This window comes from Terrapene carolina, unplaced genomic scaffold (genome assembly GCF_002925995.2).
Source record: "Terrapene carolina triunguis isolate 2854851 unplaced genomic scaffold, T_m_triunguis-2.0 Scaffold84, whole genome shotgun sequence".
Taxonomy (NCBI): domain Eukaryota; kingdom Metazoa; phylum Chordata; order Testudines; family Emydidae; genus Terrapene; species Terrapene triunguis.
Genome location: NW_020664435.1, coordinates 41058928 through 41084394, shown reverse-complemented (window position 1 = coordinate 41084394; position 25467 = coordinate 41058928). Strand labels below are relative to the sequence as shown.

The window sequence follows — 25467 nt, the reverse complement described above, 5'->3', positions numbered from 1 at the left end:
GGGGGGGGCGCAAGGTGGAAGGTTCTCCTAGGGCACTAAACAGCCTTCCACCGGCCCTGATGGTATTGTATCAATACATTTAGTGTATATATCTAGCAATACACACAACTGATTGCTGAATATTTATTGACTTTTTGCTCTCATTCTCTCCTGTGTGTTTGCTTTATTGTTAAGCCTGAGGCTTGTAAAGAGAATTGTTTCTTGCTGGTCAGTAAAAAGATGTATTTGTCATACCATGTGCGAAGGGTTAGCAGAATGTCACATCCCATTATTTCAGTTCTTTCTGCAAGTACAGCAAACATCATGAGTCATATAGTCATTTACGTAAGATATGTCTTCATATTCCTTCTGTTGTATTAAAAAGCAGTACCATATTTTAAAAATAGAAGATGCACAAAAGTTTTCTTTACATTTTTCCATTTTTAACTCGGTCTGTTCTTTTCTTTCTCTTGTTATTTTCATTTTTTTAATGAAAGTATTTTCTGTACTCTGTGTTGGCTCTGCTCATCTTATGGGAGGGCAAGGTGTTTAGGGCTTGTCTCCATAGCAAGTGAGTGCACAGCATATTAGTACACTGTAGATTCACACAGTGGATTGGCACACACTAATTCTCTATGGAGACAAGCCCTTAATCATAGCTTTTATTTTGCTTGTTTGTTTGTTTTTTGTTCTATATGTTAAGGTCCTCAAGTCTTGCAAAAGGGAGCTGCCATATTCACAAATGTACTTATTTGCATAGTTAAAATATATTAAAATACTTTAACATATAATATCACAGAATCCTTCACAGCATCATGTGTAATCTAAAGGGAAATGGAAAGTTTTTAATGCAAGATATATAGAGATATATTTAACTAATTCATCAGTTGTAATTATTCGCAATGACATCCTACATTATAATCTATGTATGTTTACATTTTTAATTTAACATAGAGACTCTTTTTTTCAGCCTGCATGCCATTAAGGATGAGATGTTTCTTAGACATACTTTGTACCGTCAGGCAGCAGCATTTAACCAAGCATCCCTCAATCAACCTGTATGTAAAAACAACTATGCAATTGATTGTTTTTTAATGTTTTGTTTTTATTGGAAGGTATTTGGACTTTCTAACACTGCAAAGCCTAGTAATAGACTTATATTATGAAGCCAAGCAAATCCAAAAGCAAGAATAAGAAAGATACAAAAGTGATTCACTGCAGAGAGGGTGTGAGGGAGATTCCCACACCTGAGCCATTCTTTTTAGGTGACAAATCTGAGGAATTGTCCCAGATTGGGGTGTTAGTAGAAGCGGTTTTGGAACAAATTAATAAATTACACAGTAGTGAGTCACCAGGACCTAATGGTATTCACCCAAGAGTTTTGAAGAAACTCAAATATGAAATTGCAGAACTGCCAACTGTGGTATGTAACATATCGGTGCCAGATGACTGGAGGACAGCTAATGTAACATTGATTTTTTTTAAAAGGCTCCAGGAGTGATCCTGGCACTTACAGGCCAGTAAGCCTATCTTCCATATCAGGCAAATTGGTTGAAATTATAATAAAGAACAGAGTTATCAGACAAATTGATGAACATGATTTGTTTGGGAAGAGTCTTTTGTAAATGGAAATCATGTCTCACCAATCTATTAGAAATCTTTAGGGGGTCAACAAATGTGGACAAGGGTGATCCAGTCAATATATCAGAGGGGTAGCCGTGTTAGTCTGGATCTGTAAAAAGCAACAAAGAATCCGGTGGCACCTTATAAACTAATATAGTCAATATAGTATACTTAGACTTTCAAAAAGCCTTTGACAAGTTCCCTCACTAAAGGCTCTTAAGCAAACTAAGCAGTAATGGGATAAGAGGGATGGATTGATCTCATGGATCAATAACTGCTGAAAAGACATGAAACAAAGGGTAGGAATGAATGGTCAGTTTTCAGAATGGAGAGAGGTAAATAGCAAGGTCCTTCAGGGATCTGTACTGGGACCAGTGCTGTTCAACATATTCATAAATGATCTGGAAAAAGGGGTAAAGAGTGAAGTGGCAATGTTTGCAGATGATACAAAATTACTCAAGATAGTTAAGTCCAAAGCAGACTGCGAAGAGTTACAAAGGGATTTCACAAAATTGGGTGACTGGGCAACAAAATGACAAATGAAATTCATTGTTGATAAATGCAAAGTAATGCATATTGCAAAAAATAATTTGAACTATTCATACAAAAGGATGGGGTCTAAATTAGCTGTTACCACTCAAGATAGAGATCTTGAAGTCATCATGGATAATCTCTGAAACATCTGCTCAGAGTATAGTGGCAATTAAAAAAACTAACAAAATGTTAGGAACCATTAGGAAAGGAATAGATAAGCCAGAAAATATCATAATGCCACTATATAAATCCATGGTACGCCCATGCCTTGAATACTGCATGCAGTTCTGGTTGCCCCATCTCAAAAACAATATCTTAGAACAGGAAACAAAAACAGAGAATGGCAACAATAATGATTAGGGGTAAGGAACAGCATCCATATGAGGAAAGATTAAAAAGACTGGGACTATTAGCATAGAAAAGAGATGAGTAAGGGGAATATGATAAAGGTCTATAAAATCATGAATGGTGTGAGAAAGTGAATAAGAAAGTGTTATTTACACCTTCACATAACACAAGAACTACTGGTCAGCCAATGAAATTAATAGGCAGCAGGTCTAAAACAAGCATAAGGAAGTACTTCTTTACACACACAACCAGTGGAACTCATTGCTAGGTGAAGTTGTGAAGGCCAAAAGTAGGTTCAAAACAGAATTAGATAAGTTCATGGATAGTAGGTCCATCACTGACTATTAGCCAAGATGGTCAGGGATGCAGTCCTATGCTCTGGGTGTCCCTAAATGTCTGACTGCCAGAAGGTGGGACTGGACAATGGGATGGATCACTTGATTATTGCCCTGTCCTGGTCATTCCCTCTGATGCATCTGGTACCATCCACTGTCAGAAGACAGGATACTGGGCTAGATGGACCATTGGTCTGACACAATATAGTCATTCTTATGTTCTAATGATTGAAGCAGATTTTCAAATATGGTTTTATTGTGTGCACACAGTTCCGTGTACCTAATTTGTATGTGCATGTTGTGGATGAAAATGAGATCACCTTTGCTGGGGTACAAGGTATGCCAAATCATCACAATGGCTTATGTACTACAAGCAATATCATTATAAAATATTCAGAGTTGATCTGGAGACTGAAAGCAAGATCCCAGCTTGTTTATTATACCCCACCATTGGGGAGTAAGGGTCTGTAAGATTGTTATTCCCATGTGTGGGTTATTCCCATTGTGGGTCACATTGTGATTCCAAAGGGCCACTAATTTCTCTCCCATACATGTAGGTGGGTAGTCGGTGGGCAGCAGTGGGGAATTAGACAAGTTTTGTCTCTGGCTCTCCCTCCTCCCCAAAACATTAGCCAACACAGTTGAGCTGAGCTGTCTCAAAGAGGAAATAATAATCTGCATCAGGGAAAGAGTTGGCACAAATTGCTTCCTCTCTGGAATGAGGGCTTGAATTGTGACTCTTTGAGTCACAATTCATTCCCTAATCTGCTCCTGAGGCAGTGCAACTACATGCTGTCCCTTACTTGGGTCAAACTCACTTACTGCTTGGCAACTGAACTTATACAAAGGGGAAAACATTTATTTCATTCACATAGAGTTGTGTGTGCTCTATCCAATTTGTGCTGCTCTGGCAGTGTAAAGGGGATGGGTCTGATGATCTGGTCCTTCAGCTTGGTCAGATCTGTAATCAGCCATAGCTCTCATCTCCACTGGACTTTCCCAATAGAACTAGTAGTCTTAACACTCAGACAACAGTACTTGGCACTATAAGTTTGAAAATCCTTCAGTTGGTGAATATATCAAGGAATGCCTCCGTTGGAGCCAGACTCATTTTAACTACAAATGTCCATCCTAACGGATGGGGAAGTACTTCTACAGTCACTATCAACTCAAAGGAAATGGATAAAATCAGAAAATGTCAGTATATTCCTCTAAATTATAGTTCAAACATAAAGGTAGTAAAATCAACCCTGGTGAGGTCAGTCAGGCAATGAGATAGCTGTTACATATCTGTACATGCAAGGGAGAATTTCCATTAGTGGAACTACTCGCATGCTTAAATTTAAACACATGCTTAAGTGCTTTGCAGAATACAGATGGAATTATTCACATTCTTAATTGCTTTGCTGAATCAGAACCTTAATGCATACATACATTGTCCTGGACGTGCAGGGAGAAAGACAAGGTGCAAGGGATTGGATAATTAGGCCACAACCGTAATTATGTAATTCATCTGGGAACTATCTGGCAATAGGTCATACAGTGAAGTTCATCATTCTTTCCTTAATGATTTCCACCTGTTTGAAGACTGCCATCAGCCCCCCAACCCTCCACACCTGCTCCCACCCCATTGCTGGGACCTCACTGGCGTTAACTCATATGAGGGCTAAGGTGCTGGGTAAAGGGGGTTGTCTCCTTGTTGTATCAGACATTAGAAGCCCCGACCCCATTCCCCAGCTTCTTCAGGTGATGCCTTTTCCTAAGTCCACTTCCAAATCTGTTTTATCAGGGAACCAAACCGCCTGTAGAGCGAGTACCTGCACTGGCCACCAGAAGTTGCCACCAATTAGCTTGTCTGTCTCCTACCCACCCCTAGTCACTTTCCATTATAGTTATAAAATGCTTTCCAGAGTGGGGATGGAATTACAAGATTAAGTGCTTTGCTGAATCAGAACCTTAATGCGAACATGCAGAGTAGATGAGTTAAAGTTGCTGTGAAAACTAGAGCCGTCAAGCGATTACAAAAATTAATTGCGAATAATCACACTGTTAAACAATAATAGAATACCATTTATTTAAATATTTTTTTCAAATATATTGATTTCAGTTACAACACAGAATACAAAATGTACTTTAGATTTATTTTTGACTACAAATATTTGCACTGTAAAAAAACAAAAGAAATAGTATTTTTCAATTCCCCCATTACAAGTACTGTAGTGCAATCTCTTTATCATGAAAGTTGAACTTACAAATGTAGAATTATGTACAAAAAAACTGCATTCAAAAATTAAATAATGTAAATTTTTAGAGTCTACAAGTCCACTCAGTCCTACTTCATGTTCAGCCAATTACTCAGACAAACAAGTTTGTTTACATTTGCAGGAGATAATGCCACCTGCTTCTTTTTTATGTCACCTGAAAGTGAGAACAAGCTTTCACATGGTACCGGCATCGCAAGATATTTATGTGCCAGATGTGCTAAAGATTCATATGTCCCTTCATGCTTCAACCACCCTTCCAGAGGACATGCATCCATGTCAATGATGGGTTCTGCTCGATGACGATCCAAAACAGTGCAGACCAATGAATGTTCACTTTCATCATCTGAGTCAGATGCCACCAGCAGAAGGTTGATTTTCTTTTTTGGTGGTTCGGGTTCTGTAGTTTCCACATCAGAGTGCTGCTCTTACAAGATATCTGAAAGCATGGTCCACACCTTGTCCCTCTCAAATTTTGGAAGGCACTTAAGATTCTTAAACCTTGGGTCGAGTACTGTATCTATCTTTAGAAATCTCAAATTGGTACCTTCTTTGCATTTTGTCAAAACTGCAGTGAAAGTGTTCTTAAAACGAACAACATGTGCTGGGTCATCATCCGAGACTGCTATAACATGAAATATATGGCAGAATGTGGATAAAACAGAACAGGAGGCATACAGTTCTCCCCTCAATGAGTTCAGTCACAAATTTAATTAATGCATTATTTTTTTAATGAGCATCATCAGCATGGAAGCATGTCCTCTGGAATGGTGGCCAAAGAATGAAGGGGCATACGAATGTTTAGCATATCTGGCACGTAAATACCTTGCAATACCGGTTACAAAAATCCCATGTTTAACAGTGTGATTAATCACGATTAATTTTTTTTAATTGCAATTAATTTTTTTCGTTAATCGTGTGAGTTAACTGCAATTAATTGACAGCCCTAGTAAAAACCAAATGTTCAACTTCTTGACATAGATGCAATTAAAAATTAAATTATAATAGTTGCACATACATTGGGTTTTTGCACTGATACATATTGTTTATTGCGTAAGGTCACATATAAAGTCCAGCTGTGAACATATTCAATTCTACATGTAAAAGAGCTGTTTTTTACTTTAGCTATACTTGAACTGTCTTTTGTGTGTCATTATTGTATGCAACCTCCCCATTTAGTCAGATGAACAAAACATTACATGCTATTTCAGTATTTTATTATTGAAGCTTAGTTGTTTGTGAGCATACATGGTCTTAAGTTATGTTTTCTTGAAATATGCTTAGTATGTTTTTGGTGTTTTACAGTTTGCTGTTCCTCTCTATATTGAAACTGGTGCAAGCCAAATAAATGAACGAAGGGGTGGTTTATATTTCCCTTTTTCACCATTGGTATGTAACTGTTTTTTTAATTAAATGTAACTTTAAAAATTTTCTGTGAATAATACAAGTGTATAGTAGAATTTTCTGACAATTTTGAAAAGCAAAATTTTTATATAACAAGGAGTCAAAAAAAGTCTGTGATTTTCACAATGAAAAAATTGTTCTAGTGATTCTTTTGACCACTTGTATCTGACAACAGTTTATTGCAGATATCTGAAAATTCACTATACATGTGTACATTTTAACATGTAGTTGTGAATATTGTAATTTATATTAACTTTTACTTTTTCAGAACTTAGACAAATGGTCTATATTGAATAATGGTTTATGATAGAAGATCTATAGAATATCTAAGGCCAACATTGCACTAAATAACATTTAACAATAAAATTTATAAGTCCTTTTTAAAAATTAGAAAATGTAATAACAAATAATTTACTGTTAAGATTGCTATGTGTAATTCAAGAAAAGACATACAAAGGTTACAAAAACCGTTCTAGTGCTCCATCTTAACATTCAGTTAATACAGACAAAAAATTTAAAAAGAATGATTCTCAATGGCAGGCATCTAAACAACCTTAGCTCTACCCTTTTAACAAGACATGAGCAACAGCAACAAACTCTTAAGGAACCGTATTCCTTTATCATGTAGCTCTCTCTCAGAACTGTATATGAAAATTTAAATAACAGTGTATAGGTACTGTATCTCAAATAGGTATTAAATGACTTACTAGGTATTCAATGACTTAGTATATAGGTATGTCAAATAGCAATCTTTTCTTACTGAGAAAAATAGTTCACTATACCCCTAATTAGACAACTGTAATTAGAGAGTAAGGTACAGAATAGACTAAATATAATCCTTAAACCAGAGAATAAAACTTTCCCTATTACCTTAAAAAAAAACAAAACCCTGTTCATCTGATAGTAAACCACCACACTTGTTACTATAAAAGAATATACACAAAATACTCAATTTTTTATTTACAGTGTGTGACAGAACTCCTTCTCTGCCTCAGTGGGTTCTGCACTTCCACTTAGTGGTGGGCCGGGGTATTCCTCTCTACCTTAGAATTTTCCCACACCCCTGGGCTTGCCGTCCATACCTTGCCTGAGCAGGGTTCCTCCCGGCCTCCCTGACAGGGGAGCGGGAGAGGGAGGAGAGCCTCTTAGTCTCTGGTAGCCCCTCCAGGCGTGGTGGCAGCAAACCAGACACCCAGTTCAGTCTCTCCCCTCCAGTGAAGTCTCTTCCCTCAGACCTCCGGGGCCCAGAAGGGCTGTTCACCCTGTTGGGTAGGATTTCCCCTGCCCTTTGCCTCTGTACCTGTGAGGTTTTCCCTCCTGGTGCTTGTCAGCATCTGCACTGCCCAGCTCTCCAGTAGTGCGCTTTCCTCCCACAACTCCTATCGCATGCCCCTATCTGGCTGGAGGGGAGGCTTTTAACAGGTTCTGGCAGACCCTTGATTGGCCCCAGGTGTCCTAATTAACCTAGAGCAACCTCTGTTCAGTTACCAAGGGAAAAAGGACCTGCTCATCTGGGGGCTAATATACCTGCCTTCCAGCACTCTCCTGTAGCCATCTGGCCTGACCTTGTCACATATCCCTCCCCCCTGCTCAACACCATGGGGTTGGGCAACTTGGGTCACTAGACAGTGTACCCGGGACAGGCCATCCGCATCACCATGGCGGCTTCCGACTCTGTGTTTTATGCGGAAGTGGAACGGTTGGAGGGACAAGAACCATCTGATCACCCTGGCATTCTTCTCTTTATTCCATTGCATCCACTGGAGGGGGGCATTGTCGGTCACAAGGACAAATCACCAACCTAGCAGGTAATATCGTAGAGTTTCCATGGCCCACTTAATGGCGAGGCACTCCCTCCCTACTGCTGCATATTTCTGTTCCCTCAGAAGGAGTTTTCTGCTAAGGTAAAGGATTGGGTGTTCGTCTTCTCCGACCATCTGTGACGGGACAGCCCTCAACTCCACTTCGTATGCATCCATCTGTAAAATGAATTCTTTAGTAAAATCCAGGGCTATGAGCACAGAGTTGCTGGAGAGGGCTTTCCATAGGTCTGTGAATGCCCCCTCTGCCGCATCGGTCCATCGCATCATGTCAGGTCCCCGGGCCTTTACCAGGTCTGTCAGGGGACTTGCCCTGGTGGTGAAGTGGGGGATAAATCGCCGATAGTACCCCACTACGCCTAGGAATGCTCTGACTTGTTTTTTCTGGTTTGGCTGGGGCCAATTTTTGGATCGCTTCCAGCTTATTTAGTTGGGGCTTTACCACGCCTTTCCCTACAATGTACCCTAGGTATTTAGCCTCCGCTAGTCCTATGGCACACTTGGCAGGATTGGCTGTGAGGCCGGTGCGCCTTAGGGTATTCAGCACCACTTCTACCTTTTCCTGGTGGGTCTCCCAGTCTGGGGTATGGATAATCACGTAGTCCAATTATGCGGCAGCATAACTGGCATGGAGGCACAACAGCTTGTCCATGAGACGCTGGAAGGTGGCTGGAGCCCCATGCAGCCTGAAGGGGAGAACGGTATACTGAAACAGCCACTCTGGGGTAGAAAAAGCAGTCTTTTCTTTTGCTTCTTTGGCTAGGGGAATCTGCCAATACCCCTTTGTCAAATCCAGGGTGGTCAGGAACCGGGCTTTGCCCAGTCGGTCAGCTAACTCGTCTATGCAGGGTATAGTGTATGCATCAAACTGGGATACCTCATTCAGCCGGCAAAAGTCATTGCAGAACTTTGTGGTGCCATTGAGTTTGGGCACCAGCACGATCAGTCTGGACCACTGACTGGGATTCCTTGATGACTCCTAATTTCAACATTCTCTTCACTTTGGCCTTGACATCCTCCCTTTTGGCTGCTGGGACCCATAGGGCTTATCATCACCTTGGCCTGGGGGTTCGTGAGGATGTGGTGATATGCCTTGGTCATCTGGCCCAGTCTCATTGAGAACACATCCTGGTTCCAGTTGACCATCAGTCTTTTGATCCGGCATCAAGTCGGGGGATATCCTCACCTGCTCGGGCTGGCTGCTTTCCTGGGGCAGGTTGTCTTGGGTGACTACACATGCCTCTCAGGCATGCCAAGACTTCAGGAGGTCGACATGGTAGACCTGCTCTTGTTTTAGGCATCCCAGCTGTCACACCTTGTAGTTCACCTCTTCCACAGGTTTGACCACTTCGTAGGGCCCTTGCCACTGGGCCAAGAGCTTACTCTCTGCCATGGATACCAATACCATCACCCAGTCTCCAGGTTGGAACCATCAAACTTTTGCTTGGTGGTTGTAGTGGTCTCGTTGGGCCTCCTGCGCTTTCTCCAAGTGCTCCCATATGATGGGGGTGACTTGGGCTATCTGGTCTCTCGTCTGTAGCATGTGCTCAATTATGTTTCTCCCCGTGTTGGGTTCTTCCTCCCAGATCTTCCTGGCTATGTCTAATATGCCATGGGGGTGGTGCCCATATAATAGCTCGAAGGGGTAAAACCCAGTGGAAGCCTGAGGAACCTCCCGGATGGCGAACATGAGATAAGGCAATAGTGTGTTCCAGTCTTTCTCGTCCTGACGTACCACCTTCCTTATCGTGGCCTTGAAGGTCCTGTTGAATCTTTCCACAAGACCATCAGTGTGCGGGTGGTAGACCGAAGTCCGCAAGACCTGTACATGGAATAGAGCACATAGGTCCTTCATCAGTTTTGACATAAAAGAGGTCCCTTGGTCGGTGAGTATCTCCTTTGGTAGCCCTACACGGGCAAAGATCTCCACTAGCTCCTTGACTATTGACTTGGAGGCCGTGTTCCGCAGGGGAATGGCTTCTGGGTATCGGGTGGCATAATCCAGGACGACAAGTACATGCTGGTGGCCTTGGGTCGTCTTCTCCAGGGGGCCCACCAAGTCCATGGCTGTCCGCTCAAACGGGATCTTTATGATTACCAGAGGCACTAAAGGTGCCCTCAAGTGGGGATGGGGACTGCGTTGCTGACACTCAGGGCAGGAGGCGCAATACCGCCGAACTTCTTCACGTATTCCTGGCCAGAAGAACCTTCGTAGGATTCGTGCCGGGGTCTTCTCTGCCCCTACATGCCCTCCAAAAAGGTGACTGTGGGCAAGGATTAACACCACCCTCAGATGCTTTCGTGACACCAGGAGCTGCTGTACTTCCTGCCCCTACATCTGTATGACCCGGTACAGGAGATCCTTCTTGATCATGATGTAGGGTCCTGGTCCCCGGGCGTTTTCGTCTATGGATACCCCATCTATCTCAGCCACCTCCTTCCTGATGTTATCATATCTCAGGTCTTCTGCCTGGTCCCGTCCAAAATTCTCTTTCTCAGGACTAACCTGGCCCTGGGTCAGGATCCGGGTTCCCAAGGCCTTAGCTGCCCTCCTTTCCCACTTGGTCTTCCTGACCCTCCTGGGAACAGACCTTAGATATCTCAGAGAAAATCAGGGGGTGGCATTCTGCTGTGGATGACTCATTAACTTCGGGATCCTCTCCTTCCTCCAACCCCTCTGGTGGGAGCAAGCTTCCAAACCCTGGGAAATCTCTCCCTATGAGTACAGGGTATGGGAGTTTAGGGACCACCCTTGCTGTTACCCTGGTAATGTTCCCCTGGATCTCAATCTTTACTGGGATGGTGAGATAATAACTAACCACCCCATGGACCAGGGCTGGTTCCAGGGTTTTTGCCACCCCAAGCAGTGTGGGGGGAAAGCCGCAATCGCAATCAGCGGCAGCTCCACCTCGCCGTTTTCTTCTTCGGCGGCACTTCGGCGGCAGGTCCTTCTCTCCGAGAGGGACCGAGGGACCCGCCGCCGAATTGCCGCCGAAGAGCCGGATGTGCCGCCCCTTCCCCTTGGCCGCCCCAGGCACCTGCTTGCTGCGCTGGTGCCTGGAGCCGGCCCTGCCATGGATGCATGTTACCCCTGTATGTTTGGCCTGCATCAGTTGACTGCATTTCACTAGCTTCCCTGTGATGAGGGGGATAGCACTCCCAGAGTCTACAAGCGCCGTGATCTCTACCCCATTCAGTCTCACCAGCCTTGTATATTTATGTGGTGTTAGCGCAACACCCACTAAGTGGATTAGGATGCACGGGTCTGCCCAGGTCCCCAGGTTACACTGCATGGGCTCATCAGCATTGGGACACTGGGTTGCTATGTGCCACAACTCTCCTCATGCATAACATCTATACATGGCCCTAGTCACCCCCCTGTCCTTTGGGCTAGGGGGACTGGCCCATAGTCCGCTTTGCCCAGGTCGCTCCATCCCTTCATGGTCCCGGGCTGGTCCTCGGCTCCCCTCTTCTCCCACCTAGACCTTCCTGGGTGCTCGGTCATCCCAGGATCGGGGCCCATCATTTGATTCAGAAAGAATCTTCCCTGGGTGGTCATGAAAGTTCCTTGGCCATCATCCGTCTCTCCACCAGTGCGACCACCTCGTCACAGGAGGAGGGGTCATTCTGGCCCACCCATGCACAAAGGTCTGGTGGCAGTCCCCTCGTGTACCGGTCTATGACCAGAATCTCCAGAACCTCCTCGGAACTATGGGCCTTGGGTCGCAGCCACTTCTGTGCGAGGTGGGTGAGGTCAAATAGTTGGGACCTTAGAGGCTTGCTCTGTTTGTACCTCCACTCGTGATACCTCTGGGCCCGCACCGCTGCCATTACCCCCGAATGGGCCAGGATCTCCACCTTCAATTGGGAGTAGTCGGACGTGACTTCTGCAGGCATATCATGGTAAGCCTTCTGGGCCTCCCCACACAAAAAGGGGGCGAGGATGTCGGCCCACTGGTCCTGGGGCCAGGCCTTACACAACGTGGTTCTTTAAAAGGTAAGGAGGTACGCCTCCACATTGTCTTCTGCAATCATCTTTGGTAGGTAACCAGTGGCCTTTAGGACTCACGTCTCATTGGGCCCACAGGCTAGGGTGGTCAGGGCTTTCAGCTGGTCCATCACCTCTCGCAGGAGGGCTCAGTCCTGAGCAGCCAGTTCATCAGCAATTGGTTGGTCTAGTGCTGCAACCCCATCAATTCCTGCTGGACTGTCATCTGGGCTCAGGTGGCCTCCTGCTGAGTCGCTGTGGCCCGTACTAGTGCCCTCACCACTTTGTCCATTGTGGTGAGGACAAGAAAATCCCCCTTTTCTATTTTTTTTTTTGGCTTAGTCCGCTGCACTGTCACACAATCCCACCCCTGACACCAGTTGTGACAGAGCTCCTTCTCTGCCTCGGTGGGTTCTGTGCTTCCACTTAGCAGTGGGCCAGGGTATTCCTCTCAATCTCAGAATTTCCCCATGCCCCTGGGCTTGCTGTCCATACCTTGCCTGCGCAGGGTTCCTAATATACCTGCCTTCCAGCACTCTCCTGTAGCCATCTGGCCTGATCCTGTCACAAATGTTAAAAAGGTCTGTAAGAGACCATTCCCCTTCTAAAAAAATCAAAAGAAATATTAATACTATTTCCATGGAAATTGAATCAGGCCAAAAAATGGTAACACAAACACTAGGACAGAGTTATGGTTATTTAAATGCTGCTCATTGAGAATATTTCAGTATTTGTTTGCAACATGTTGTAGTTATTACAGAGCCTAGAAACTGTAGTCATGGACCGAAACCCCAGTGTGCTAGGTGCTGTACATACACAGAACAAAAAGATGGTCCCTACTCCAAACAGCTTACAATCTAAGTATAAAACAAGACACAGCAGGTTGATCTAGACAAACAAGGGAATACAAAGAAACAATGAGACATGGCTGGTGTCAGAATTGTTTATGGAATTTCCAATTTCCACTTTTTATAGTATTTGTTGGCTTTACAGATGGTTTTATGTCTTTGCTTGAATTTCACACAATAACCTTAAATGTAACTTAACAAGTTTCTTGTTATTTAATCAACCAATAGCTTTTAATCAGCCTTAATGAAAAAATGTTCCATACTAGCCCCAGATACGTTCCGAGTCTACTGCAGGGATGGAAGAAACAGATCTTAATATTGTAAAAATTCCAACTGGAACAGAAATGTGCTGTTTGTATGAAGATGGTAAGTATGAATTTTTTTAGGAAAAATAATATACTTTGTAACTTTATTTTGTGGGAAAACAGATTGATAGGAATCCTGTACCTTCAATTCCATTCACACTACCCTGAAAATGTAGACATAAAAACTAAGTAGAGCTTTATAAGAACTTCAATTAAATTATTGCTGTTTGTTATGAAACAGGAAATAATATATTTTAAATGCAATGCAGCAGTTTGACAAGAAGCAAAATACAATTAACTACTTCTCTTATAAAAGTTAGGAGCATTATGCATCAATTTGTCCGGTATGCAGTTTGTCAACAGTTTGTTCAATCAGATCTCATGGTCTCTGATCCAACAAAGCACTTAAGCACATGCTTAACTTTAAGCATGTGAGTGTTCCCTTGACTTCAATGAATTATCCACATGCTTAAAGTTAAGCACATGCTTTAAGTGTTTTGCTGGATCAAGGCTTTAGTATGCATACTTTCCATTAATAGTACTAACATTGAAACTAGCTACCATTCCTATATTTTGATACATCATTCTGGATGCTTGAGTGCCATTTAAGTATTCTCTGTCTTTGGATAGACTGACAAGCAGCAAAATCTGTTAAAACTTTTACATTTGGCATTGTTCTGCTGTTTTATCCCACTTACATAACTCTCCTCCAGTTCTTTCTCTTATTCGCACAAGTTCAAGTAAAACCTACATCAAGTTTTGGAAGTGAAGCTTGTCAAGTCAGGAATATAGAAGTAACATTTCAAAATGGAGTCCTCCATGTCAGCAATGTTGGCAGTTAGCTCTGGGAACTTCATTGCTTCAGAGGATCTGCAAAATACCCACATGTATTTGCCAATTGTTGTCATAGATTTCTAATCCTGTCATTAGGACCTTTAATCTACTTTGCTGTTTGACCTTAGCTCCCATGTTATTTACCAAAATGATAGTAGTATTGGCAGCCACTGACAAAGAGACAACTATTCTAGTGTACGCTGATGGCTGGCCAACCAGAGCCCTGACTCTTCCACTCACAGACTCTGCTGTTCATTGAGCTCATGGAATAGGAACTAAACAATCACATAGCTAACTTCTCTCTTCATGGCTTCTGATCTACATGGGCATAATTTTCAGTGTCACTATCTATAAGTCTTTTCACAAAAAGAGAGGGTAAAAGTTCCAAACTCAAAGAAAATAAAGATTGCCACATTCAAGATTACTTAGATCTGTTACATTTAGAGGTCTCCTATCAGGAGCTGACTCCTTGAATCTGTTCTGACCCAGGTCTCTGTTTTTATTCCTCTTGGGAAAAGTGGATTCACCATCCTGAAGTTTTAAGATCAAAGGTGGTTATCCCCAAAGGAATCAATTCTTATCCCTGAGCAGAAGATGCAAAGAAACAATTATGAATCTAAATAAAACACATTAGACTGTAAATAGACTTTAAAGCAGGGGCATAGACAAATATTTTTATTTGAGGGAGCTAGAGTTAAAAAAAAATAGCTGTTGAATATTGTGTTACACTATCTAATTACTGTAGCAGCAACAGTCTTCTGATAACTCAGTTTGTTCTAATCAGCCCAGATGGGGGTACAGTTGTCTGATGGTCTCAGCTGCTGATGGTCTCTTTGTCAGCTGGCTCTTGGTAGCTGAGGCCAGGGTGTAGGTATGTCCTGCAGCAGGCCCTGGCTCCTTTCTTCTCTGTCTGGGAAGTGGCTCAACAAGCAGGGTCTCCTGTTCTTGTGAAGGGGAATTCTCTGGGCCTGTGTAAGGCTCACCTGTCTGTGCTTCTCCCGCTCTTTCTGCAGCCAGGCTAGCTGTTTCCCTCCTTCTCCACAAAGACTACTGATTCTCTCTCTTGGGGCTGTAGGAGTTTGTGAGAGTGAGACTGTGTTTGGTATGTGCTATGTGCACTAGCTGGTTTTCAGTTAGTCTGTGTTTGTTTTTGTTTCTTGCTGTTTCTTTGATTTAGGGGTGTTGTGTTCCCTCCCTTTTTTCCTTTGGATGTGGGGGGGTTTCTCCATGGGGGTCCACTTCAGAGGGGTTTAGTGGCTTGACCCCCAAGCATGGGGTTCAGTGTGTTCCTGCTGTCTCCTATACTGTGGAGTCTGCTGTGTGTAGGTAAAACTATTGGCTGTGCTAATATAAAATCTGCCTCTCGAATTAGTAAATCTGCAGTGATTTTCCTGACTCAACAGCAGTTTGTGAATCATTTGGTACAGGAGGGATTTTGGGTCAAGGAATCTTTTGTTCCAGTTTTTTCCATGTTTATTCCTGCTACTAAAATAGTTTTTTTCCAAAGTTCCCCCTCCCCCTTTCATTCACAATGAGACCCTAGTATCTGATCTCTCTCATTGTTTCTGCTGTTAGGATTATTCTGTTGGGTTGCAAGAATCCAAATGTGAAACATGTTATGTCATTCCAGCCCCAGGCTTAAATAACCTGAACAGCTTTTCAATCTGTTTTTAAAGGCTCATATAGATGGGGTGGATTATACAGTGTTTGTTACCTCTGAAATGGTGTGGTGACCTGGTCAATGGAGGGGTTACTATTCATGTACAACTGGCTCTGGGTTCCCTGATAAGAATATGGGACCCCAGGATAGGGGGGGGGGGGGGGGCTGGGACACCAAGGGACCAGCAGGAGACCGAGCCTGCATCTGCATGGCCAGACTATTCCCTCTGCCCATGTGGTCTGCCATTGTCCAAAGAGCAGCACTCCCCAGAGAAACCCTCTGTTATGACCCCATCACTTATGCTTGGACGGAAGATAGCCCTGGAAGTTGAGGAGCTTCTCCTTACAGAGCAAGCAGTCACACATTATAGAGATGGGAGTGAAGAACAGACCAAGAAGATAGATTTATGCTGGACTAATTCTAAAAGGGATAGGAATTTGGAGGCCCTTGAGCTGCTGGCCATGGCTGAGGATGGAGCTGTGTGCCCTAAGAAGAATTGCTTTGCTGTGGGTGGTGGATCCATGACTGGAGCTCCCAGGGAGGTGCTGCCTTCCCCGGCATGGTGAGCCCTCAAACCCCCAATCCTACATGTTACAGTGATGACACCAGGTCCCAGCCTGGGGCAGTGCTGCCTATCATTCTTGGGGAAATAGATATGCCAGCTTCTTCCACTGAATCTCTCTCCTTTTGTAACATTCTCATTATTCACATAGCAGTTCAATATTATTCTAAGCTGGCGTAGTCTGAGGGAGGTGGAGAGGACGATGATGATCTCTCTCTGACTCCTCACTGATATCCCAGCCCATCAGCTAGATAGGAAGGGTGGGTACAGTGTGCAGAAGATTAGTGGCTTCTTGTATAGCACTAAAGGGAAGCGGAGAGTTGAGATCAAGGCCTGTTTTCCTGACTTACAGCACTTTGTTCACTCAGCTACTCTTGTCTTAAGAGATACCTTGGGTGATCATAGGAAACATTGCTATCTCAAAAAGTTGCTGAGTATTTTGAAGAAGCATGCAGAGCTTGTTCAAAATATATGGGCCTTCCATTGGCTCTTTTTTTTTTTCTCATGTACTTCTGCTTTCCATTGTTTCTCTCTGCTCCTTGGCTCTCTCCTTCTAGTCTCTGCAGTGCTGATCAACTTTGGCTCTGCAAATATTAATGGATGCTGGGATTGTCATAAAAGGGCACAACTCTGAATTTCTCAGACAAAAATGGGCTGAGGTCCTTTTGCAAGAGACGCACTCGGACCCTGATAATCAAGAGAACTGGTTGAAGGAATGGGAAAGGGAAGCTTTCTTGAGCCATGGCTCCAATGTCACTGCTGGGGTAGCTGTTCTCTTTTACCAGGTTGCGGGGACACAAATCCTCTCTGTGAAGGAGATTGTGCAGGGCCAGCTCCTCAAGGTGGAGACACATGTTGGCACTGTTGTTTTTAATCTTTTTACTGTGTATGCGCCCACACTGGGGCAAGACAGTGTCTCCTTTTTACAGACACTTGCACATGCCATGTTTGACTGTGACCTGTCTTGGAAGGAGATTTCATTTGCACTGTTTTTTGTTTGTTTTAGACAGGAACCACGAGGAGCTACACCCTCAGTCGTCCAGGGAACTGTATAGTCTCCTATAGACCTGTGGGCTAATAGATGTTTGGAAATTCTCCCAACCACTGTTAGGCAGTACTTTTGACTGAAAGCTACTCCTAGCCACATCTCAGGGGCTAGATTGCTTTTATACCATGAAGGCCAGTGTGAATATGTTTGTTCAATCCGCAGGGGCATACTTCGGGGTGCCCTCTGTCTGGGATGTTATATGCCCTGATTCTGGAGCTATTCCTGTACCTCCTAAGAAGCTGTTGACTGGCCTACCTGGGCCAGGAGAGCCAGGCGCTTTCCCAGTTTGTTTGTCAACCTATACTGATGACATCTCAATTTTTGTCATGTCTGAAGGTGAAGTGCAGGCACTTTGTGTCTGTTTACAACTATATGAACAAGCATCCTCTACCCGAATTAACTAGGGTAAGAATAATTAGATCTTATTGGGCCCTTTTCGGTGCCACACTCCCCTTGGTGCCTCAACAATTACAGTGGGGCACCTCTGGGATTAAGGTGGTAGGGGTATTTTTTTGTATCTGAACAATACAAGTTAAGGAACTGGGAGGGGACTGAAGAGAAAGTGCAGGACTGCCTACAGAGATGGCACTGGCTCTTTTCTGGACATTCTTTTCAGGGATGGGTTTTGATTGCTAGCAACATGTGGCCTCAGTGTTGTAGCACCAGCTGCTGTGTGTGGATCCTCCTCCGGGCCTCCAGGACCAGATTCAGCACATTAATCTTTTTTTTTTTTTTTTTTTTTTGAATGGTTATCACTGGTTGCACCCTGCTTTGCTCTTCTTACTATTAGATGAGGATGGCTGGGGCTTATTGGCCTGGTCAGTAGGTTGGTGGCTTTTTGCATCCAGTCTGTTCAGCTGTTGCTGTACTCTGACTCCCTGCTGGCCTGGAAGTCCCTTGCCCTCTCTGTCCTCCATCGTGTTGGAGGATGGGCTTTGACCTTCACATTTTCTTGTTGGCACCTGGCTGATTACAAAGTTTAGATTTGCCTCCATTCTATAATGGCCATTTTAATGCGTGGTGACTTCTCTGCAGTGCCCAGCCTGACCAGGCGTTTTTAGCCTATGGGCTTAGACGAGCCACTGTTTTCAACCCATTTTTATGTTCTGAAGCTCTTTCTACCAGGAGCCTGTATTCCGCCTTTACTCAGGCTGGATTGACCAAGCTGCCTCACCTGATTGTTCCCTGTTTGTCACGCTGGAAATCATCAGCAGCTTTTGCTGCTGAGACCAGAAACCGGTCTGTGTGTTTTTTTTTTTGGATAAGGTTCTTGCTGAATTCCAGGTGGCACTCCTTAAACGGGCTACTCAGCATTTGCAGAAAGATTTTGCAGGAACTGTCCTTCAAGTGGGAAACCCTCTGTTCCCCTCACTGGTTGACTTCTCTTCCGTGGATGAGATTCTAGTGCACCCAGGTAGATAGTTGTCCTGGAAGGGTCTGGTAAATGTTTGTTTTGTAGCCATGATCAAGAAGCAACTCCATGGTATAAATAAATAAATTAATGGAGATATCCTATCTCCTAGAACTGGAAGGGACCTTGAAAGGTCATCAAGTCCGCCCCCTGCCTTCACTAGCAGGACCAAGTACTGATTTTGCCCCAGATCCCTAAGTGGCCATCTCAAGGATTGAACTCACAACCCTGGGTTTAGCAGGCCAATGCTCAAACCACTGAGCTATCCCTCCCCTAATGTGTATTAAAGGATGGCATTATGCCACCCATTCTGTTCTCCCTGATACAACCCGGAGGATGGCTCTGTCCCTGGGTGACTTTATGTCCTCAGCTTGGAGGATGCTATAGAAACCTCCTCGTTCTAAGTGCTCTGGTGACTTTCATTGGAGGGTCCTGCACAGCATCATAACAACCAATCATTTTGTGACCAAATCAGCCCCGGTGTGTCTGTGCAGTGCTCTTTCTGTTCAGCCTCAGACATGGTGTTTCATTTTTTCCTTCATTGCCCCATTTGGTTCCTCTTTTTGTTTTTGTTTTTTGTTTTTTCAGCGGCTTTTCAACAGTCTGGGACTGGTTTTCTCCTGTTTGTTCTGGGAGCGAGATACAGTGCTCACATTCAGCAGGTTTCATTCCTGGCTAACTTTTTTCTGGGTCAGGCAAAAACTAGCCATTCTGAAATCTCTCTAGACCTGAGTGGCCAGGGTAGAAGACTTTTGATGTGCTAGGGCTATTCCACATGCAGATTGTGGCCCAGCTGCAGATCGATTACACCTTTTATAAACCTACTTTTAATTTTTGGTTGATTTGGTGTGTTAACAATATTATGAGTGAACTTAGTGATGATGATGCTTTAGTGATTCATGTTTAATGTTCGCTTAAGGTGGTTTCATTTTATTTCATTCATATCATTCTGTATAAATATGGCAATTTTATAACATTTGTAGTAGTTTTTAATGTGTTTTATGTGAATAAAGTGTTTTTCCATGTCACACACACACCCTCTCTGCATGAGGACTTTTGATCCCTTCTCTCTTACTATTAGGTGTAACAATCAGATGGCAACAGGAGGAACCACAAATTACATATACTGATTGGAATGGGTATGCTTTGAATTTGGCATGACAGGATGCTATTGAAAATAATATTATCCTAAGAGATACTCTTGTAACTGTTTACAAAATCGCTAAATTAATTTTAAAATTACCCAAATAAGTTGCTATATTTCAGGACATTAAATATGTAGTGTAAGTACATCACCAGGTATCCAGGTCCTCTGTCCAACAAGATGGACTCTCTGAGCAGAAGCATTGGTCACAGTTTCTGAGAACTACCTTACCTTGTGCAACTTGGGAGGTTGTGAAGGATGCAACAAAAGATCCTGAAATAAGTGTTTGAATTGGTGGCACAGTAGCTCAAACAGAGAAGTTTAACTTCCTCTTTGGTATTGAACTATGACAAAAAGTCCTCAACATGGTAGACAATGACCAAAACTCTGCAAGGGTTGGACTTTTCAGCAACAGGAGGACAGACTTATATGAAAATGACTGACTAATTCACTTCAGTCCATCAGATCAGAAGAAAGCAATAATTTATTCTGGGAGCAGATCCCCCCAGAAAAGTTTAAAGTTGGAGAAAGTCCAGAATGCCTGAGCTTCCAAGGAAGAGAAAAATTACCAAGAAAATGTAAATAGGGACAGGTGAACCCAGCTACCCAAATTCAGCAAAGGAATTTTATAAGTACATCTGCTTTGAAGTAATTGATTTTACATTGTCTAGTATTCAACCAAAAATCAAACAGGCTACAAAATTATTCAAATCTTGAAGCTTTCACAATCTAGCCAAATATGACAGAAATGTGAGATCAAGACATGCTTCAGGGATATGGTTCTGAAGTCAGCCAGGATTGACTAGATTATTCAGCTTCATCTGTTTCAAATAAGCTGTCATCTTGCAGAAGGATTGTTGAAGTCAGTTCAGAAATATATCAGTTCACCCAGCCAAGGCCAAACATTAGCTGTTTTCAGAAGTGGTGAAGTTGATAAAAATGATTGTGATGATACCAGCTACAAATGTTGTAAGTAAGAATAGTTTCAGTGCTCTACTTAGTATTAAAACATGGCTTCGATACACAGTGGAAGACTCACAGCTTAACTGGTGTATGATTTTACCTATATACAAGGAGAAAACTGATGACTTATAGCTTTCAAATGTTGCAGAAGAATTCATTTCAAGAAGCCCAGGGTAAAGATCATTGTCTGGATCTTTTTTAGATATGTAAGTCATTCTTTTTACTTGTGTTTAAAAAAATTAATGCTTTATTGAGTAGTTTTGTATCATGACTAAATTCGTCCACTTTTGATAATGTGAGACAATTGAGCTCCTGTTCAAGACTCAGTACCTGATCTTTTTGGTAGGGTAGGGATTTGTCTTGTGTACCCCTAAGTTCCACCTCACTTAAAAACTACTTGCTTACAAAATCAGACATAAAAATACAAAAGTGTCACAGCACACTATTACTGAATAATTGCTTACTTTTTCATTTTTACCATATAATTGTAAAATAAATCAATTGGAATATAAATATTGTAGTTACTTTTCAGTGTATAGTATATAGAACAGTATAAACAAGTCATTGTCTGGATGAAATTTTAATTTGTACTGACTTCACTAGTGCTTTTAATGTAGCCTGTTAACAAGGCAATATCTAGAAGAGTTGATGTACCCCTTGGAAGACCTCTGCGTACCCACCAGGGGTACACGTACCCCTGGTGGAGAACCACTGCTCTAGACAAATTCCTGTGCAGGTAGCCTTCTGCTTACCTAAATTCCCCTTTCTGTTTCAATTAGATACAGTATTTTCTCTTCTGTCCACTATTTTTTTTCTGTTGCTATGCACTGTGTGACAAAGTCAGGCCGGATGGCTGCAGGAGAGTCTGGGAAAACAGGTATGTTAGCCCTAGAATGCTAACAGCCCTTTTTCCTACAAGCTGGGAAGGGGTTACTTCAGGTCAATTAGGGACACCTGAGTCCAATTAAGGGCTGCCTGAAACCTGTTAAAATCTCTCTCCTGGTGAGAGAGAGGAGAAGGAGGGTGGGAGATAGGCTTCTCCAGTATGAGAGACTGTGCTCCTCCCAATAGGGGAGACACCCAAAACCCAGTGCCTTTGTAGGGGAAGGACAGACACCCCGGGGGCCAGCAACAGGACAACACCTGCCCCAGTGAGGGGGGCCAGGGAAAGGTATTCCCTTTTTGTTTTGGTGCTTTATAGACTTGTTCCCCTTTGTTTGGCAGAGAGGCACTTCTCAGGCCTGCCCTGAGGCCTACCGGGAAGGCTCTGAAAAACAAACCCTGAAGAGGGAAGACAGACGTGCTCCAGAGTGGGGGCTGATTTACCCCAGGCCCTGTCCCTGCCAGAGGAGGGAGCGCTAAGCCCGGCGAGGCAGAAGGGGTGCCTTGCCACAACTGTTATAGCTATATAACAGCTCTTAAGTTACACTGCATTTTGGAGGTAGCTGTATTTAAATTTTGGGTGAGGTTATCCATTTGTATATACTGTACGCTCTGATGAAAGGCACCATGTATAGCAAATGAGAAATTAAGCAATACAGTAGATGGAGAATTTCAGAACAATTAAATCATGTTTCAGCTGCAAAGCATCAGGCATTAGACATTGACTTAAATGTCCCAAAGGCCACCTATCAACTAGAAATATCCTGTCTGACATTTCATATTACTGTTATGAAAATGAATTGCTTCATCAAAATAAAAGAAGGTGTTAGACCCAGGCATCATCGAGAAACTCCAACTATATCCAAAGCTTAGGGCTTGTCCACACAGAAACTAAATGGGTGACAAACTGGGGTGCAAATCTACAGCACACTAAGTCCCGTGTGGACCCTGCTATGGTGTACTAAAGTTCTGGAGTGTGCTATGGAACTTTTACTGCATGGCAGCACAGTCCACATGGCGACTCAGTGCAGGCCGGGCTAGTACACAGTACATTCATACTCTACCTTGCCACACACTAAGAAGTCTCTGTGTGGACAAGCCCTTAACTGTCCTTTTATCTTAGATAATTGGAAACTTTCCCATAGCGCACACAAACTCGTTATGCAGTGTAGTATGAAATGTCTTTTTTTTTTCTTTACAATTATGCTTTAGAATGTTCTGCATATTTTTCTGAAAGAGAATCGTTCACTAAAACAACTGATTCTCAGTGAGTAAGGAACTTTAAGAAATGTAATTTTATAAGAATTATTCTATTTACTCCTGTTTGTTCCCTAACTCACCCTACTCTAGCTGTGAAGATGTGCTTCGGGGTCTGATCCTGCATTGAAGTCAATGCCAAAGTTCCCATTGACTTCAATGGTGCACAATCCAGCCCTTGTTCTGGATCCCTTTCCACTTCTTGCCAAACCATATATAACTCTAGCTTTTCAGCACCATGGACACTCTGTACTGTTCACGTATTCTTTCAGCAAGTACACTTTCCTAGTCAGAAATTTACTTTGTTTTGTAACCGCATATTTTCTAAAGCCAATTCTGAACAGAAATTACGGTCAATCAACATTATTCATAGTTAGTGGTGGCCTTTTGTTCATCTTCCAGGGAGCTGTGGCTTGTTTAATTCAGAAGACTTGGCTCTCTTGGTACCATTTATCTTATTTGTTTAGCATAAATCTTTTTTCTTTTTGCAAAAATCAAAAAAATTACAAAAAAATAATGATCTTCTAATACATTTGACTTAAGGGTAAGGATCAGAGGGAGCATTGCATTCAGGTAAGACTGGATGAACCTATAGCTTGTTTATTATTACTGTGACTATTTGAATTGTACAACTGGACACCTAATTCACATGGTGGTGTTTCTGTTTCCTTACTGGATTAGTGGAATTAGTAGTAAAATCATAGAGATTTCAAGATGACTGTGCTAACTCTTCCAGCATGAACCTTATGTGAGCCTATATTCACATGATTTTTTTCTGAGATGTTCGCTTTCTGCAAATGCTCTTTCAGATAAATCACTGAGAAGAATGTTTGTAGAAAGTAAATTAAAGAGGTTGTTATTCAAACAAATCTTAGCAAAAAAAAGTTTGATATTTATCTAGCTGTACATTTGGGACTGCCCATATCCAAAGCCCCTTTCATGTAGATTGGGCATGATTGTTTTGTTTTGTTTTAAAGTCAGTCTCTTTCCTTTTATAATTGAACACATTGGGAGCATACAGGAAATATAACACAGAGAAAGAGGGTGTGTGTAAAGGTTTCAATGGTTAACAAAGATTATATTTTATAAATATAATAACTTTAATAAATGAAGACAATATTTCATAACGAACATCCTAAAACCCCAAGAGTCTGTACACAAAGGAGGGCCCTATTCTGCAATCTTACTCCCACTGAGTGCTACTTATGCAAATAGTTCCATTTTTAGTACTGCTCAGCATGACCAAGGTCCATAGGGCCTGATCCAAAGATTTAAATCAATGTAAAAGTCCACATAGACTTCAATGAGTTTTAATCAGGCCCATAAAGAATAAATTAGGATTTATCTTTACTACAGAGCCTCTGCCAGTATATATGTACCAGCAAAGCCTCCTAGTGGAGAGACAGCATAAATTGGCAAAAAGAGTTCTCCCAGAATAGCTAAACCACCTCCCTGAATGGCATTAGCCAGGCCAGCAAGAGCACTCTTTTGTCGGTTTAGTTGCATCCACAAGGGGTTGTGCCAGCATAGTTATGTCGGCAAAGGGGGTGTGATTTTTTCGCACTCCTAGCCAACATACCTATGCTGCCAAAACTTTGCAGTGTAAACCAAGCCTCACTTCTCATCTTTATTGAGGAATGAGGATGATCCATCAAGATAATTGTGAAGTTATTGTGACCTCTTCCACTGCATTGTACATGGTTTCATAACTAGCGCTTCAGTTAGATCAGTATCTTGACTTTTCTGAAACACTGATTATTTGATGGCAGAAGAGGTACTATTTTAATCTAAAGGTAAGATGTTGATGACTTATTCTGAACAATAATATGCTTTCAGCCAAAAGAGACTGAAGTATTAGCAGAATTTTTTTTTTGTTTCAAAAGTGGTAAATATACTGTAGGTTACAGAAATTATGTATAAAGGGAATAGATAAATAAGCCCGTGATATAAGAAGTAGTTAGTATAGTCAAAGGATGAATGTGTACCTTCCAACATTTTTAAAATTGTTATAAACAGGTGTAATACATTTTATAAGTAAAAAATTGCAACAATTTTTATTCTGTTTCTATGTAACAGTGATAAATTTGGACAGCTAAGAACATCTAAGCTTTCCATTGTATGACACGCACTGCAGTTGATTTTATGTACTCTAGAAGACTTTTCTCACAGTCCAGTATTTGGGTACTATTGACTTTGTAATCTCTAGACACATTCTTAATGAGTAGAAAAGACACGAATCTCAGAGATAAAAATGCAAAGTA

The 25467-nt window shown here is 42.4% G+C and overlaps 1 protein-coding gene across 1 annotated transcript in view; it reads left to right on the top strand.

Annotated features, from left to right (window-relative positions):
• The window catches only part of CUNH10orf67 (chromosome unknown C10orf67 homolog), a 103278-nt gene extending 89064 nt beyond the window's left edge, over positions 1 to 14214 (top strand). Inside the window, exons 13-16 of the mRNA XM_026649345.1 lie at positions 950 to 1037; positions 6386 to 6469; positions 13407 to 13506; positions 14159 to 14214. Of these exons, the coding sequence (XP_026505130.1) occupies positions 950 to 1037; positions 6386 to 6469; positions 13407 to 13506; positions 14159 to 14214 (328 nt within the window). The remainder of the gene's footprint in view (positions 1 to 949; positions 1038 to 6385; positions 6470 to 13406; positions 13507 to 14158) is intronic.
• Positions 14215 to 25467: the final 11253 nt, after the last annotated feature.